Consider the following 16,815-nt stretch of genomic DNA (forward strand, 5'->3'; position numbering starts at 1 on the left):
TGATAAGTTTCTCAATAAATGTTCTCATCTTGGGTTTAATTTGGTAAGTTTGGGACGTAAATATCTTGTTTCACAGGGAACCTGAAAATGCAGCCATTGCACACGTGCTGTATAATCAGTATACTATTCTGTTTCTCTCTACTTAGTGAAGACGGGGCGGACACCCTAAAATAAATCACTTTCTCTGTGACATGCAAGCTCTCTCTCTTCTCCCTGTGTCTCCCTTCACTGCTGAGTCGTTCAAGAGTTGCCATGCCAACAGATTGGGGGATTCCTCATTCTGATCTAGGCCACTGCGCACACAAAGATGTGTATGGATGCATGTACACACACACTATTTCCAGAGTGAAAAACTGTTAGTCAATACGCTTTTATCTTTTGTAATCATGTCCGTGCAGTTTGAGAATCAATACCTGTGTCTGTGTGTGTGTGTGTGTGTGTGTGTGTGTGTGTGTGTGTGTGTGTGTGTGTGTGTGTCTGTGTGTGTGACTGAAAGAATGTGTGAATGTCTGCAGATCATCCAGTTGAACAGGTCAGGGACTCTGAACTTATTTCAGCATCAGACCAACCAGGCAAACTTGCAGGCAGGAACCAAGCGAAGACATGTAGAACATATGCAGAATAAATGACTCAGATTGCAAGTGTAATTTGAAAACCTTTGTAGGAATCTGTTTTTAATTTTCAAACTCTACATACATTCATACATCTCTCAAATAGAGGAGTAGACAGTACATGTGAGAGTAAAATCTGCTTGTGTGTCTGTATGTCTGTATGTCTGTTTGTGTGCGTGCATGAGGGGATTACAGGTTCGGATGGGGTTGGGGGGGTTCCAGCTGCCTTCTGCACACCTGCGTTTTTTATTGTGTGCTTACACAATAATGTGATGGAGACAAGTAAGGGGTGATAGTAAGACAACTTTGGAATAAAGACACAAACTGCGTATACATGTCTGGTGTATAAATGTCAAATCATTAGTAGTGATTGGTAGAAATGAAGGAGAGTGTAATTCTGGGATCCATGGTTTCTTTGTTAATTGACAAGTTGTGCACTGTTAGGTTAAGTCTGTAAACATTTTGACAATAAACCATAATGACAATGTATTTTGCTACAGAAAACTGCATAGGTCCAAATTAGAAAACTTTGATATCCCTCTACCCTGCATGGAAAATCTCAGTTACAGGCCCTTCTCTGGTAACAATGACTAATAAATTTACTGAATTTTATGAACATTTCTAACTGCCACTGAGAGTGGCTGCATTAATGTGAGTCCATCCATGTTTCATTTAATACATGATGTGTTCATACATTACGAATAAAAGTTGGTCAAGTATGAGTCTGTCTGTTTGCAATGCTTATATACTGTATATGTGACTGTATATGCAACATCATGGACAGTATGTATGCAAGTATGTGTGTGCATATACTCTACATACACAAACATATTTACATATAGAATCACATAAACATATGTGTATTTATGGATGCGTATCAAGCATGCATGTAACCCTGCATTATTGTATGTGTGTATGAATATGAATGCATGTGTGTGAATGTCTGTGCTAGTCGCTGTCCTCTCTCTCCTGGGTGTCAGCCAGGGAGCTCTCATCAATATTCTCCAGGCTTTCGGCGTGCTGGATGCTTAGCTCTGAGAGTGGGATGCTGGGTAATGTAGTCTGTTCAGGGTAGAGCCAGGGCTTGAAGCCAGGGTTGTGTCTCTGCTTCCAGTCTGAATACTTCAAACAGGCTTTGTTGATCTTTCTCATGGCCTAAATAGGACAAAAAGATTTTTAAAAGAAAGAAAAATAGTTGGATTTATTGATAGATCTTTATTGGAAATTAACAACTTCATTCATTGGTTAACTTGCTCTTGATCAATTGACATCTAGGGCAGACACATCCAAAGGAGTGTTACTAATGGCTGTATTTTTAAAATGATCAATGAAGCCAAATGAAAATTCAAGATAACTGATGTTGTATTATTGTGTGGCAGGGAGCTGTGCATCTCCCTGAGCTGCTATTTTTATGACTTTCACCAAGGGAATCCTTCAAACCTGGGTGCTCGCCGGGGAATCTTTGCCATATCTCATTCAATGTGCAAACAAATACAGTAAACAATGTTTGAAATGTGTATGAACATTTTTTTGCAAGCATGTAAGCTCTGTATTCCTCATCTTGAAAAAGCAGTGTTCTGTATGTAACAGTGTTTTAGAATGAATGCATCAATAAACACACAAACAGACTTCTTTTTAATCTGCAAATTACTACACGAGGAGCGAGGAGCTGGGAGGACTTGTTGACAACCCACTTGGGTAATGAACCTGCAAATAAAGGATAGAGATAGCAGAGGAATAAAAAAAAAAGAAAGTGAGACAGAAAGAGTTATAACATGTCAAGGCATTAAGGATCAAAAGGCAGCTTTGTAAAATGTAACTCACTGCAACCAGATGGCTTTCACACACAGCATACATACACACTCCAAAAGAGACAATCGACTTGCATGTAAAAATGGCAGGAAAGAATAATTAAAAGAATAAGAAAAATGATATAGATGAATAAAAAAAGAGAGATGGAAGGAACAAGAGGAAGGAGGACAGAGTCAGAGAGAGAAGCAGCAGAGTAAAATAGACTCTGTCCTTCATATGGTTTCCATGGCGACACATTGATATAAAGACAGGAGAATGAATCATTCATTACAACTTTGATCATGTGTTAAGCACCTGGGAGTGTTCGTATGTGTGTGTTTCTACCTTTGTGATTACATGTTTTTATCTGTTGCCTTTTGTGTGTGCGTGTTGTGTGTGTGCATGCGGGTGCATAGTTACCTCGTGGGTCTACTTGGGCCAGGTAAGTGAGATAGCAGCTTTTGGGTCCCTGGCACTGGATCAAGTAGCCTGTCTGAATGGACACAGCTCGCACCATGTCCTTTTTAGGGGGATACCTCTGTAGAGACAGAATTGGCATCATTCTCATTTCCTGCATACATCAACAATCCTGAACAAGAGAAGGAGCCCTATAAAATAATGATTTTATAAAATTCTGTCCCAGATTTATTTCATTAATGTGTTTAATGAAATGTCTTGTACACAATCCAAATAAAACAATATCTGATCATTGAATGCAAAAAATCCACACATGCACCCCTAAGCAGATTTACTCAAAAATCCCAGCTAAAAGACAAAAAAGGGCATTTTTTTAAATATCTAACTGTCATCATAAATTGTGCAGGGTTAGCATCAGGGTGTGTTCTGCTGCCTATCAATTTGAATTGCATGCTTCACATTCATCTCTCTGATGCAAATCCAGACCACACTATGCGATAAAGAAAAGTGTCCTGAGATCACCAGCGAAGCCACTCGCAGCAATATCATACAAATATTATCTTGATAAGCACAAGCAAGGGTAAAGAAACTAAAAAAAAAATGCCACCAATGAAAGCTTATACTGCTGTTGAGAAAGAGTTGGAGAAGTCTCTTAAGCCTTGTTTAATGTATATGCATGTATAGAACTAGAAGGATATAAATTATTTACAATAAGGATCAATACGAGGGGGTGGTTGCCTTGTATGTGGACAGAGCTGTAAGATGCAGTCAGTCAATTTATAACAGATTAAAATATTATCATTGCTAGAACGAAAGACACAAAAAACAAATTTAATGATTATTTTGTATGATAGTTACAACCTCGCCAAAGAAAGAGAGGTCAAATAGATAAACACATTACTAATGAAAATGACTCCTCAATGTTTATTAGTACTGTAAATGAAAAATAAATACTTGATATTGTCAGAAAACATAAGAATAAAAGTCCACTGATTGTTCTGATATTGAAATATTATTAATGAAAACTACATGAGTAGTCCACCTCAAAGGCAGTGATGGTACTGGACGAGATTTGTAATGCAATAGATAACAAGGAATATGGTGTGGGAATATTTATATACTTAAAAAAAAAAATTGACACCATTGACCATGACTTATTATTTTTAAAAAAAACTTAACATACTTATGGTAAAAGACAGATATCAATATGTAAAAATAAATTATGTAAAATCAAATGTGGGGTTCCACAAGAGTCTGTGCGTGGACCTAAACTGTTTATTCATTTACACACTTCAAAGTTTTATGATTTAGTTGAACTTAAAAACAGCACGTTTTAATATATTCAGAGGAGCCAGTACAAACTAGGGAAACAGATATCTTAAAAAATTACAAAAGTTAGGACACATACATATCCATCATGGGGGAAAACCTATTTAATAGTTTAGATAAAGATTTTAAAGTGTGTTATTCATTCAGTGCATTAAATTTTAATAGGGTGATAAATAAATATAACGAAAACAATGATGATTGGGATCTATGGTTTGAACTTTAGTTTTAGTTTTTTCTTTTGTATGAATCTTTTGGAGCGTTGTTTTGTGCTGGTGTGTCGTTAAATGGTTACCTTAGCAGAGTATGTTATGTAAAAAGGGTGAGCATAATGAGCCAAGTCTCAGCCCAAGTCTTTGTCTTCGTCTGTTTAATGTATTTATTTTGAACTTTCGTGTGTGGTATATATTATTATTATATAACTGTGTTTTTTGGTGGGGAGAAATCTTTTAATTCGAACAGAAATAATCTAAAGCAACAAAAATCACAAACGCAAAGGCTAGCTTTAGTCCACCATTCCTTTGCTGACTCCTTTGGCTTTACATCTAGGGCTAATTATTCATGATGATAGTACAGTGTACTGCTAACTGGGGCAGGCACACTGCGGAGCACTTAAGAAGCACACAGAGAAGCAGTCTACTTGAGAAGCTTTTAACAGAGGGGAACTTCAATAATTGTATTATTTTGATCCTAATATTTAACTCGTATTTTGGGTGCCGGCATGTCTCTACCAATATATTACATTGTAGGACTTTATGCTGCTCTCTGCAGTAAAATGAAAGAATGAATTAATCATAAAGTGTGCAGGTTTCAGGGAAATCAGGGACACAGTTCATTGAGAGAGTCGTTTTTTTGTAGAGGGAACTACAGGTTGGGCTGAGTTTGTGAGTTTGTGTCCAACATCATGAAAACCCTAATATACTATGATATACCCTGTGCATTGCCTCTTTGCACTGCCTGTCATCACACGTGTGTCCAATCTAACTTGAAGCTGTTTGTTTGCACTCACAGATGTTGTTTCCTCTCTTCTAGATCCTTGCTAGTGTTGTACTTACTCTCAGATGTGCGTTGGTTTGGATACATTTGTCAGCTAAATGAAATTGTAACATTGTTACATTGGCTACATCCTGAGTGGACCTTGTGGGTCTATGATCAAAATCTCTTCTATCCAATAGTTGTTTTGTTGAGATATTTTAGTCTGGTATTAAGTTGTGCATGAGACAACAGGCTGTTTGGCTGGCACTGCAATTCCTTGCAGCAATGGCACCGTTGTGGCTAAAAAGGTACTTAATAGATTGACCGATAGATTAGACATTAGTAGTCATTACTTGCAACCCCATGTACAGGACTCTCTTAAAAGCACTATTTAGATTATTTAGAAAACTGCACTATTTCAATTTCTGAAATATAGAGTAAGCTCAGAGTAGTAGCAGCTGAATGTCATATAAGCTGAAAACCTTTCCAGGTGTATGACTTCAGTAACTGTTGTTAGTATTCAGAGCGCAGTTGATTTGAGTGTCAAAGCGAGCACAAATGGACGGACTCGTGGCAGTGCAAATAAACTCCACTACATATCCCCATAAGCTACAAAGTACAGGTCAAGTTCTCAAAATCTACTGATTATCAAGAGTGACCTTGGCTAATCACACACAGAGTCATGCACACACACGCGGAACACAAACACACACCCACGCACTGTCTATTATGTTCGTAACAACTAGTTGATGCAGGAATGCGGAAGGAGGGGGGGGGGGAGTCAATAGCTAAAAAGTCACATGAGAGGTCTTATCCTTCTATAAACATTTTTGTAAGGAGTGACATGGATCGGGGGAAAGAAACAAGGGAGGATGAACAGGAAAAAAAAGTGAGAGAAAAAAAGAAACGAGAGAATAGAGGTTAGCGACAGATTGAGAGGGATACAGCTTGAACATCTACTGAGTTCACTTCAAATGATCGATACATGCAGCCCTTGAGCGAGGTGTTGATTATAAGCTTGTACACACAACAGTTCTTTACTTCTTCCAGTTGGAAGAGAAACAGGGAAATGGAGCCAAACATAAGGCTGAGGATTTTGGGACTAATTCCATACTGAAAGTCACTCACACAGTCTCGGGTTCTCTAATCAGGCTATCCGTTTTACTGGCCTTTGGCATTCAAATCACTCAAGCTCTTGAAAAGGCATGAGTGGAAACACAATGTAAGTCAACTGAATCAGATTAACTGTCCCACACTTGATGTGAAGCAGTTCCAGTGCTCAGTGCATCCCTCATTCCTACAGGTAAAAGCTTCAGGAAGTGATCTCTGTTTTGGAAAGAGGCCAGACAGACCAAATGGTTCTGTGAAAGATGGTACGATGATTTAAGTGACTGATACAAAAACACACAGAGCTTTGTGTTGAAGACTTTCCACAAGGTATGTATACAGCGCCCTTAAGCCTGCTAGACTGGATCAGCATTTATGACAGCTCACCCAATGTGCACTCATTTCTTAATGTGCCATGTGTTTCACAATGCACCTTTGAACACACTTGATAGAGTTATAGAAGGTTGAACGAGCTTGTTCCCAGCTAAGCATGCGTAAGTCCTGTACGCCTATGCGCGTATACTCACGGTATGTTTGACGGAGTAGTTCATGATGATGTAATCTTTCCCTATCGGCAACCAGGAGCGAAGCGTGATGACATCGCGGTTCTTCAGAGGTGGCGGACAATTCCCTGTCAGCAAACAAGACAAATCTGTTGAACTGAACATTGAAGAGCAAATATGCACTTCCATCTGTGCCTCTGCTTCCTCTTACAGCCCCAAATCATATTAGCGACGAATGAACGCTTTTGTAAACATTTTTTATGCTACCATCTGAGGATGGAACTTACATGAGTAGTACCCAACATCTGCATTGACCGTGAGTTTCCCGATATCGAAGGTCTCGATGACGTTTGTGTCCCATTTCCTTCTGTATTCAGTGTCATGGAGCACGTCGTACATGGTCTCAGCTGATACCTCCTTACACACCATCCGACACTGAGAGACACACACAGAAAAGCAGATGGTTTATTATTTGGCATTCAAATATGTGCACAAAGTTAACCGCTAACACAACTGAGTCTTGGAAGAACCAAATGTATTAAGCTTATATTTCCTATAAATAAATCATGCTCCTGCACGTATCCTTAAATGTTTTATAGCTCAATACAATGCAGGCCATGAAGCAGTAAAATCCAATAGATTTCACTGAAGTTACATCCTATAAATACACAGTAAAAAAAGGGATCATTGTTGGAGAGGGTTACAGAATATTTCGCTTTTTAATGCCAAAAACATCAGGCATAAAACTAAAAACTAAACACTCCTGAACACATCAAAGTCCAAAATGAAAAACTTAACAGGTCATCTGATATGTGTTTGCAGTTTTAACGAAACACACACTGATACAAAAACTGGCATGTAAACGACCAGACATCAGATGGTCACAGAGTGCCAGAGTCAGTAAAGCAGAGGCTGTGTGTGAGAGAGAGAATATTATGAGGGCATCAAGAGACAGACCTCAGACCACAGATGAGTCATTACTAGAATGGAGCTGTTAAATGGGAAGCAACACAATCAGTACAGTGCACGGAGAGACAGACAACACATTCACAGTCTGTCAAACGGTCGGTGAGATTGATGGGGCAGCAGGGGATCTGAGTGCCAGATAAAAGGGGCCGTACATGTCCCCAGCTGTTTGGACTAAACTATGGACGAAAAGTTTAGCTTTTAAAAACAGAAATGAGACCTACTTGTTTAACACTGAAACACAGATTCAATAAAACATTACTCAAAAATGTTATCTAGGACAAACTAGGCCAGCACACATTTTGGATCCAAAAAACCTTAAGGGAAGTTAAATAGATATAATTCAAATCTTCGATCTCAGAGGAATTCTTCCTTGAGTAAAATCCACACTTGTTGATTTGGAACAGCTTCAGTGTATGTGTGTCACATTTTATGAAGAACTCCATGGAGACTCCTGCCTATGTCAGGTTTGAAACAGATGACACTGTGCATTCAGCTGGTGTTAAGTGAGCGCTGCAGGCAGCCCCTGAGTAAGCCTGTTCCTACAGTTACAATTGCCATGGGGGATTAGTCTTAATAATAACAACAAGGAGAACGAGAAGAGTCACATAAAGGAGAAAGACAGATAATGAAAGAAGGAGGATGAGTGAAACAAATAAACACTAACAAGTGAGAGACATGGAGACACTAAGAGAAAAAAAAAAATAGAACAAGAGAAGAAGAGTAAGTGAGACAGAAATGGGCCGAGGGTGGCTGTCTGTGCCCCGATGATTTCAGCTCCCATTATGAATCAGTCCAGAGGGTTTATGGCTCAATCTGCTTTGTCTTCTCTCCTGCTGTTCCCTGAGGGCTTCATTTAAGAAAATGATCACAAACTTAACACTACAGCTGTTTAAATGGGAGATCTCTTGCCACTGAATGAAATTAAAAGCTAGTGAAATAGCCTTATGCACGTGCCATTTAAAAACCTGTTACCTGAGGTGCTCATGATTGATGTGCATAATCTTTTTTTTTTTTATAAAACTGGAAAAAACACTAATTCTGTCATATTAGAGTCGGACAAAGGATATACAGCTATGCTAGCAGCTTTCGGAGGCTGTATTCAGACACAGTGGTGCTATTACCAGTAAGCTGATCTGACAATGATACAACACACTGCTGTTTAGCAGGTAGAATATTTACCACTTTCACCATCTTACTTTAACAAGTTAGCTTACTACTTAATGGAGAACTAGATGAAACCACTTTTCCGTCCCTTGAGCCATCTACGGATATATATTAACACACATCAAGCAGACGCTACAAAGTCCCTCTGGCCCGGAAAAACATCTACAAAAAGAAATCCTTAATTCCCTCTGCTATAACAATTCTGAGCAAAGTCCAATAGACCCACCCCCTTTTTAGAAGCTGTTGTTTTTATCCATCTATGTTGGTGACAGTATATGAAATACTGGCTTAGAGATCAACAGAGGAGGAAACACAAGACAATGTTAGAAACAACATCATCTAATCTGTCCATGGCTTGTTCTTGCTTCTGCACACTCACAGTGCAAGAATTGTTATTATACCTCTGAATCCAAACTGGACATTTGCAACAATGCAGCTATGTGCAAGATACTGATGCTCACTTATTGCTTCTCATCTGCAGTTTATACCCATTTTATTTCTAAAACCCTCAGAGATAGACACGAACTCACAGAGCTTCAACAATAGCTAGATATACAAGATATATATATACGGTACAGCTGTACTGCATATATGTACGTAATTCTATTACACACTAATTCAGCGAAGTCAACAGATGAAGTATGGAGATGGAGATTGAGATGGGTGGGTAAAAGAGAGTTCAGAAGGGTAAAAAAAAAGAAGGTAGGGAAACAGAAAGGCAGACAACAATACGCATGTGTTTGCTGATTGTATATTTCTTCATGCCTGTCTCAGGCCACACTGTGCCCACGCAGAATACCCAATGACCTCTGATGCCTGCATCCACCCCCTACAGTTCTCTCTACCCTTTCTCACTCACTTTGTTCTTTCTCTGTTATTATCTCTCTTTTGAAAATCTGTAACCTCTCATCATTTTCTTCTCTGGGTGCTGATTGTGGAGGTCAATTAGGTATATATATATATATACACAATAATTGACAGAGAGAGAGAGAGAGAGAGAGAGAGAGAGAGAGAGAGAGAGAGAGAGAGATGGGTGCATTTGGGACTCACAGCTGGTCTGCCCTGTGTGGCAGTAGGGGAGAAGGTAAGCCCCAGTAGTTGCCAGTATACAACTATCTGTGTACAGCTCTTCAAATTATTTAATCAAATAAAACCAACTACACACTGATCAACACACACCCACACATGAGCAATGTGTGTGGCGGAGTCATGTGCTAACAAATGATATCGTGATGATATCATGATGGCTGGTGTGAGTGATTACAGCTGTGATATGGAAGTCACTGTTGATGGATATATCACGGGGAAATGATTACAATGATAACGAGTCTGCTGATAATTACACCGCTAATGATAATGATGATTGCCCGTCTGTTCTCTCTCACTCTCTGATTTGTATGCGTCGCACTTTTTTCTTTAGAGACATTTATGCTAAAGCAAAGAGGGTAACGTAAAGAGCGGAAGAGAGCTTTAAGTCTCAACACTCACATTAATCATTCCACATGCATCAGCAAAGATGCATGCTTTTATATGGACTATAAATAGAGGAGCTGTCTCTGTGGCATCACTGAATGCCCCACCCTTACCAACACAATATTAATGAGCATGATGCATACACACTGCTAACATTTACACGCAGCTACAATAGATGTTAAAGAGGACATTATTATTATTATAAACATTGCCACCTCTTAAAACAGTCCCCTGTGGTCTAAATGAAACATCTGTTCTAAAATATAACATGAATCAAGCACCAGAAGAGGTTTGTGACCCTGCGTAAACCAGCTCTCTCAGAATGCTCCGTTTTGGTGTGTGTGTCTCTTTAAATGCAATGAGCCCCCCCCAGTTTTCCCGGTAGACATCACTCCTTCGCTAGAGAGAATAAAAATGGCGGACCAAAAGTTTTGCTCTAGGCCGGGGGGGGGGGGGGAGCCCAGAGGCGCTGTTTGTCAACAGGCATGGCAGGTAACTGCTTGGTGTCCCAGACCAGTAGGGGGCCCTGGAGGACTTACGAACTTAAACCAAAGCAGTGGCTCAAAATGTGCAAATTTTAGAATGACAGCAGGAAACCTCCCTAAGGGGGCCCCAACTGACAGCACTCACCGTCATTGCCCTGCTAACCGTTGCATACATTATTGCAGTGAAAACCAAAGTTTGGCAATGAAAGTAAACATCAAAATGAAGAGGAATGATCCATCTACAGGAGAGAAAAAATAAACAGGAAAAAAAAAAGGGGTAAGCGTCGGGACACTGGCAGACAAAAAGGTGATGAACGCTGGTTGGAAGGCCCCCCCAAATTGATTTTTGCCTAGAGCCCCATCATATTTTACAATCTCCACTGGTGGAGTCTATGGGTGGATATCCCAGGGGAGGAGAGGGACTTTATTTCACATTTTGTGGGTCGGTTGACACTCAGGTTACCCAAATATACTGTATCTTCAAACACACTGTTAAAGTGGATTTTTAATAATTTATTCCGTTTAAGGTTGCCTTCTTTTTAAGGAATAAAAACATTTGAATTAAGTCTGGGTTTGGATGAAATGACCAGCAGGTTGTCTGTATGCAAAATAAACGGACAGAAAGAGAATAATGCAAAATCCAGCTCCTGTAACTGTAATATTTACATAAAGATAAACTGCTGATAGAAGACAGATACCCCACCCCAACTTCAAACATATGTGTGCACTTTCTGCTTCTGTGTTTGCAGAGCTGCTGTGAGGAAACACACCTGTCCTGCAGGAAAAAGAATGAATAAGCAGAACCTTATCCTCTGTGCACACACACACACATTTTTTCCCCCTGCTGATGCAGACATGATACAGTACACCTCTCCTTCAGCACACACAGGACTTACCCGGAAGAATCACATGGGGCCATTTAAGCAATCCTGATTGGCCACTGTTGTACACTACACTCACACAAAGAACCTGTGTCACAGGTAAAATGATAGGGTTATGGGACAGAGGGAGTTTGGAAAAGCCCTCTGCTGCTGTGGCCCCTTATGCATACAGAAACACACCCAAATACACACACCACATTATTTAACAAAGTAAACACCTGGTGGCTTGCTCGTGCTCCCCAGACCCGGATACACCTACAGGAAGCATGCGCACAGATATTTACCCAGAGGAGAATGGGCTTAGCTCCTCTCTCTTTATACAGGAGGATAATGTATCCAACAGCAAGTGACATTAACCAGATTTTTATGTCAGGTCAAATCAGTAAGCACTACAAAGGCTGGAAGTGTCGAAGAAGCCCTTCAAAAACTGACAGCTGAAACGCTGTATCTGTTTTAAAGTGACAACACTTCAACAAGTTGAAGCACTGAATTGTGTGACAGTCTGGTTTAAGAGATTACATTTAAAGCTAAATTAAGACTAAAATGTCCCATCAAAAATGAATCAAAATGTGTCAGCTTTGATATCCTTCTTTTTACAGTTTGGATCATCTTTGAATTGAGTGTAAGTAGACTAAGAAAAACATAAGACATACTTTAATTAATGTACATGACTCTGCCTTTAGCTGATTCTTCTTTAACAATATCTTTTTTTCCACAATTACTTTTCAAATTTCGACCATTTCCATATGGCCGTGTGGAACAAGTCAAACTGTTTGACTTTTTATTTATCTATAAAAGTATACCAAGATTATATACGTATAGATGAACTTTCAGCAGGAATTAATACCATCCTAAATCAAACGGGCAGCTTCAGCCAGTAAAGGCTGAGAAAAATGCCTAAAGTAAATCAATTATATCTGCGCTCCGGCCGTTTAATTTTCCTGAAATAAATGATTGGGGATTATCTTAATAACAGTCTTTCAACAGTTTAATTAGAAAAGGGAGCTGGACTCACTTTGTATCTTAATATTTCAAAACACCTCTGTGTGTATCCTCACGTATTCAAGAGATAACAGTGTTTTCAAGCAATGTGCTGTGTAGGCAGCAAATGCATTTGTTTGTCCTTTGGGTCTTAAGACACAAACAAAGCATGAGTAATGACTGCTGTCAAACATAATGGGTTAGAAGGTACGCAGCAGTTTTTCCGTGGCTGTAAGTGACATCGCTGTCCTGATGACACCTCCGCACCAACGCCAAAGACAAACATTCACATTTGTGATGAACTACCATGGCTGGTATTTGGCTCAGTTTGGCTCAAGTCATCAAGAATCTTTTAATAAGTTGGTCCAATGTAAACAAAGAGCAGGAACTACAACATTTTCTGTACAATCTGTACTAGGATTATGCAATATGAATGAAACACGGGATGTTCTATAACATTGTTCAGTATTCTGATGACAATATGAAGATCTGTAAACGAGAGTATGTTGAAGAGTGCATATTAGCTACAACTCACAGTTTCAATGTGTTTTTGCTGTTCTTCATGTTTTACATAAAACCTGTTTCCAACATGTCCCTTCTAAATCCAAAATAAATACAGAAAGCATTTTTCTTCACCAATAAATTGGAACCAATTAATCTTAGGGTAACTGATAGCTATATCAGTAGCTGTATCTTAAGCTTCATCTGACTGCATCAGAATGGTGCAAAAGTATAGCTATTATACTCTGGGTTCGATTCCAAAATGTTCAAATGCTGAATGAGGAAGGATTGCTTGATTATGTAAAATAATTGTTTTATTTATTGCGATAAATTCAGACTTTTTCAATGTGTTTTTATTGTTGAAAATGATCATGCTCATTGTGATAGCAATGATATTGCAGAATATTGTGCAGCCTGACTCTGTTGATCTCAGACTGTAAAAGAATGCACTTCTGGGGCTAGTTGATGATCTAGATATGGAAAAACTTACCAGTAGCAACAAATGTCCATCACAACCTGCATATCAACCTATTAAACCCTGAAAAATATGCACTTATTTTACCAGAAATCTATTCCTAAACAGCAGCCCACACAGTAAGTTGCACTACACCGCCGTTTTGAGTCTAAAAATGGCTGCTGCTAAAAACTAATCTTTCAAAACTCTGAAGACCCTGACTTCTGATCATTTCTAACCTCTAAAAACAGAACCTACATATGAATGCAGAATCTGTGGGCAAGTGACACGATTGTTGGTCTCATAAGAGTTTTAGTTTCTGTTAGTTGTTGTAGTTATTCTGCCAACTAATGTTCCCGTGGACCTTGACTGCATACAGGAAACAGACCACGTGGAGACCAAAAGAAGGACACACAATGCTGTAATCCAGGAAACCATCAGCTCACTGCCCACACAGAATACCCACTGACTGCTGACCCCTGACCATCAAACCCTATAAACTATCATTCCCTCCCATTCCCCTGTCTCACCTGCTTCGTTCTCCCCCCTGCTGCTCTCTCTTCCTACACCATCCAACCACTGTAATCACTTGCTCCTCTGGTTGCTGTTACATGATTGCAGAATACAATTAGGAAAAACAGGAGTGCTTGTGTGACTGAAACAGCCTATTTCCATTGATCTCATGATGATTTAGGCAGACATCAGTATGCAAATATAACAAACTGCTCCTAGAAGTCGTTTCTGGACTGTTAGTCAGAGAGTAAATATTGAATATCACAGAAAACTAAGTTTGCGTCAACAATAGCGTGTTTTAGGTATTCATCTTGTCTATTCTGTCCGAGAACTCCTTACATCTGTGCACATTTGTCCTATGGTCTTTGCTGTAAGCAGAATTATGTGTATTGGTTGTTAATGTCATACACAAGGTTAAACATAAGCTAAAGCCATTCAACAAAGTTTGAACTGGAATCTAAATGGTTCTTGGCCAATTTGCAAATTCATGTATTGGAGCCTGTGTTGGGGAAGGAAAAGAAGGCCAGAAAAAATAAAAAAAATATTCTGACATTTAACACAAAGGTTTTTAATGAGTGAGCAGGAAATCCTAAGAGTTGAGTCTGTAAAACTGAATCATAAAAGTATTCCATTTCACGCATTCTGTTTTTTTGCTTATTAACTTATCAGCCAGCCGACTATTCCTGTCAGTTCCAATGTCGACTGTGCTTTTCCAGCACGTTTTAAATTAACTTCCCTGAGTGTTACACGTCTGACAGACTGTAGGAACTCGGCACAAAGTGAACTGACACTTGTCATCACTACACTAATGTGCTTTTAGAAAGCGCTGAAAACAGCTTCACTTGCAGACAGCATAACAGTGTTAAACCCTCCTTCTGAGCCTGCTCTCACTTCTCTCTACAGCGTGCATCTGGCAGGAATTCACAACCCCCAAAACTATACATACACTTATAAATAGATGTTTGAATCTAACACAGGATGCATTAACTTACCAGGTGCAATACTGCCTATTGTACACTAATGTTACTCATACTGAAGCCTAACATGGGCCTTTAATGTGCTGTGTGTTAAGAAGTCTCTGCACCAATGCAGCATAAAGTGTTGCATGATAGCAGTTAGAATCATTTGGGAATTTGCCAACTGGATTATAAATTAGTGGTTCTCCCAATCCCCTTTGTGTTGCAAACAATATTTGGCTCTCAAGTTTGCATTATTCATGTAGATCAGATTATTCATCTTAACTAATTCACGGCAATTGGGTACCCTACACCAAACTTGTATTCTGGTGTCCTTGGAAGTACTGAATGTAGAAACTGTCTCTGTCTCACCTTAAATTTGTGGACGGACTTCCCCTCCTCCAGACGCTGGGTCCACACCGTCAGGCCCTCCTTGTTGTATTTTATAGTCCAGCCCTCCTCGCACAGACACTCCGATTCAAAGCTGGCGAACGCCCGGTCGTCCGGGATGGTCACAGTCTGGTCAGACATGGCTACTCACCGAGGGGTGGAGGTGGGAGGAGAGTGTTGGGCTAGTAGGAGACAAGTTGGGTCGGTGGGGGGGGGGAAAAAAAAAAGAAGGGAGGCCGAGAGCTATAGTCGCCTGCGTCCTCCTCTTCTGTGGGAATAACTTGTCTAATTCAATTTCCTCCTTGCAAGAAGCTTTTGGAGGCTGCGCCGTGTCTTGTGACGATAACTGTGCGCGTGTGTGTGTGTGCGCGCGCGCTCGGGGAGGTACAACAGCCGCAACCCAGCCTGCACAAACTAATCAAACACCGCACACAGCTGAGAGAACAAGAGGCAAAAAAAAGTGTCCAAAAAATGAGAATGACGAATCAAATCTTAGTTGCTCGCGGGTGGATGAATAAGTTTGCAAGTCAGGCTCAGCAGTCCTCAGAAACAGCCGCTCTTCACACAAGCATATGTTTCTGTGTTTCCGACACTCGCTCCCCGTTCCTCTGTCTTTCTCTCTGCCTCCCTCTTTGTATCTCCTTTCGTGCTCTCTCTCTATTTCTATCGCGAACGTGGTCTTCCACGGGCTTACATCAGCATGCAGCAGCTCTCCATCTCTGCAACGCTACTGAAGCAGGTGGTGTAGGAGATGCGGGGAAGAAATAAGAGGAAGAGGAGGGGTTGAGGAGGGGAGAGGAGGAGAAATCATGCTCAACGAACAGGCAGGAGACGCAGCGACTGCCACAACGGAAACGCCTCCCTGTGCTGCCTTCAAGTGCTCCCCCGTAATATTCTAATCTCTGCCTGGAAAACTTTCTAGGTTGAAATACCAAAAGAGGATTTTCAAAGAATATCCTTTAGCTGCATGTTGACTTGCTTTAGTGTTGCTGCTTCACACGGTAAAGGTAGCCAAATAAATCTGTGATACGAACATTTTCTACTTTGGCTGATATTAGGCTACACAAATTGTAGATGCATATAGCAAAAATATCGGTTATGTCATGTAACATAGGGCTAATTAATATGATACCATTAAGAAAAGTGACATTTAAAGGTAGTTGTGGCTTCCATGTTGTGTTGGCTGATTTAGTTTAGGTTTTTTTAAATAAATAGTCCTACTTTCTAAGCTTACCTTTTGAATGTAGCCTAATAAAGGCCTAGTCATTCTTAATGAAGTTGAGGATAAACATGTGGTTGAAAGGTAGGCTAATCTTTC

General features: G+C 39.9%; 1 protein-coding gene across 1 annotated transcript; it reads right to left on the reverse strand.

Annotated features, from left to right (window-relative positions):
- Positions 1-642: 642 nt before the first annotated feature.
- Positions 643-16,320, reverse strand: stard10 (StAR related lipid transfer domain containing 10). Its single transcript, XM_020641775.3, has 6 exons — positions 15,480-16,320; positions 7,018-7,165; positions 6,755-6,858; positions 2,823-2,940; positions 2,266-2,318; positions 643-1,766 (listed from the first exon to the last, which is right to left on the reverse strand). Exons 1-6 carry the CDS (start codon positions 15,636-15,638, stop codon positions 1,560-1,562), a joined length of 789 nt encoding a protein of 262 aa, XP_020497431.1. The 5' UTR covers positions 15,639-16,320; the 3' UTR covers positions 643-1,559.
- Positions 16,321-16,815: the final 495 nt, after the last annotated feature.

This window comes from Labrus bergylta, chromosome 11, assembly GCF_963930695.1.
Source record: "Labrus bergylta chromosome 11, fLabBer1.1, whole genome shotgun sequence".
NCBI classification, from domain to species: Eukaryota; Metazoa; Chordata; class Actinopteri; order Labriformes; family Labridae; genus Labrus; species Labrus bergylta.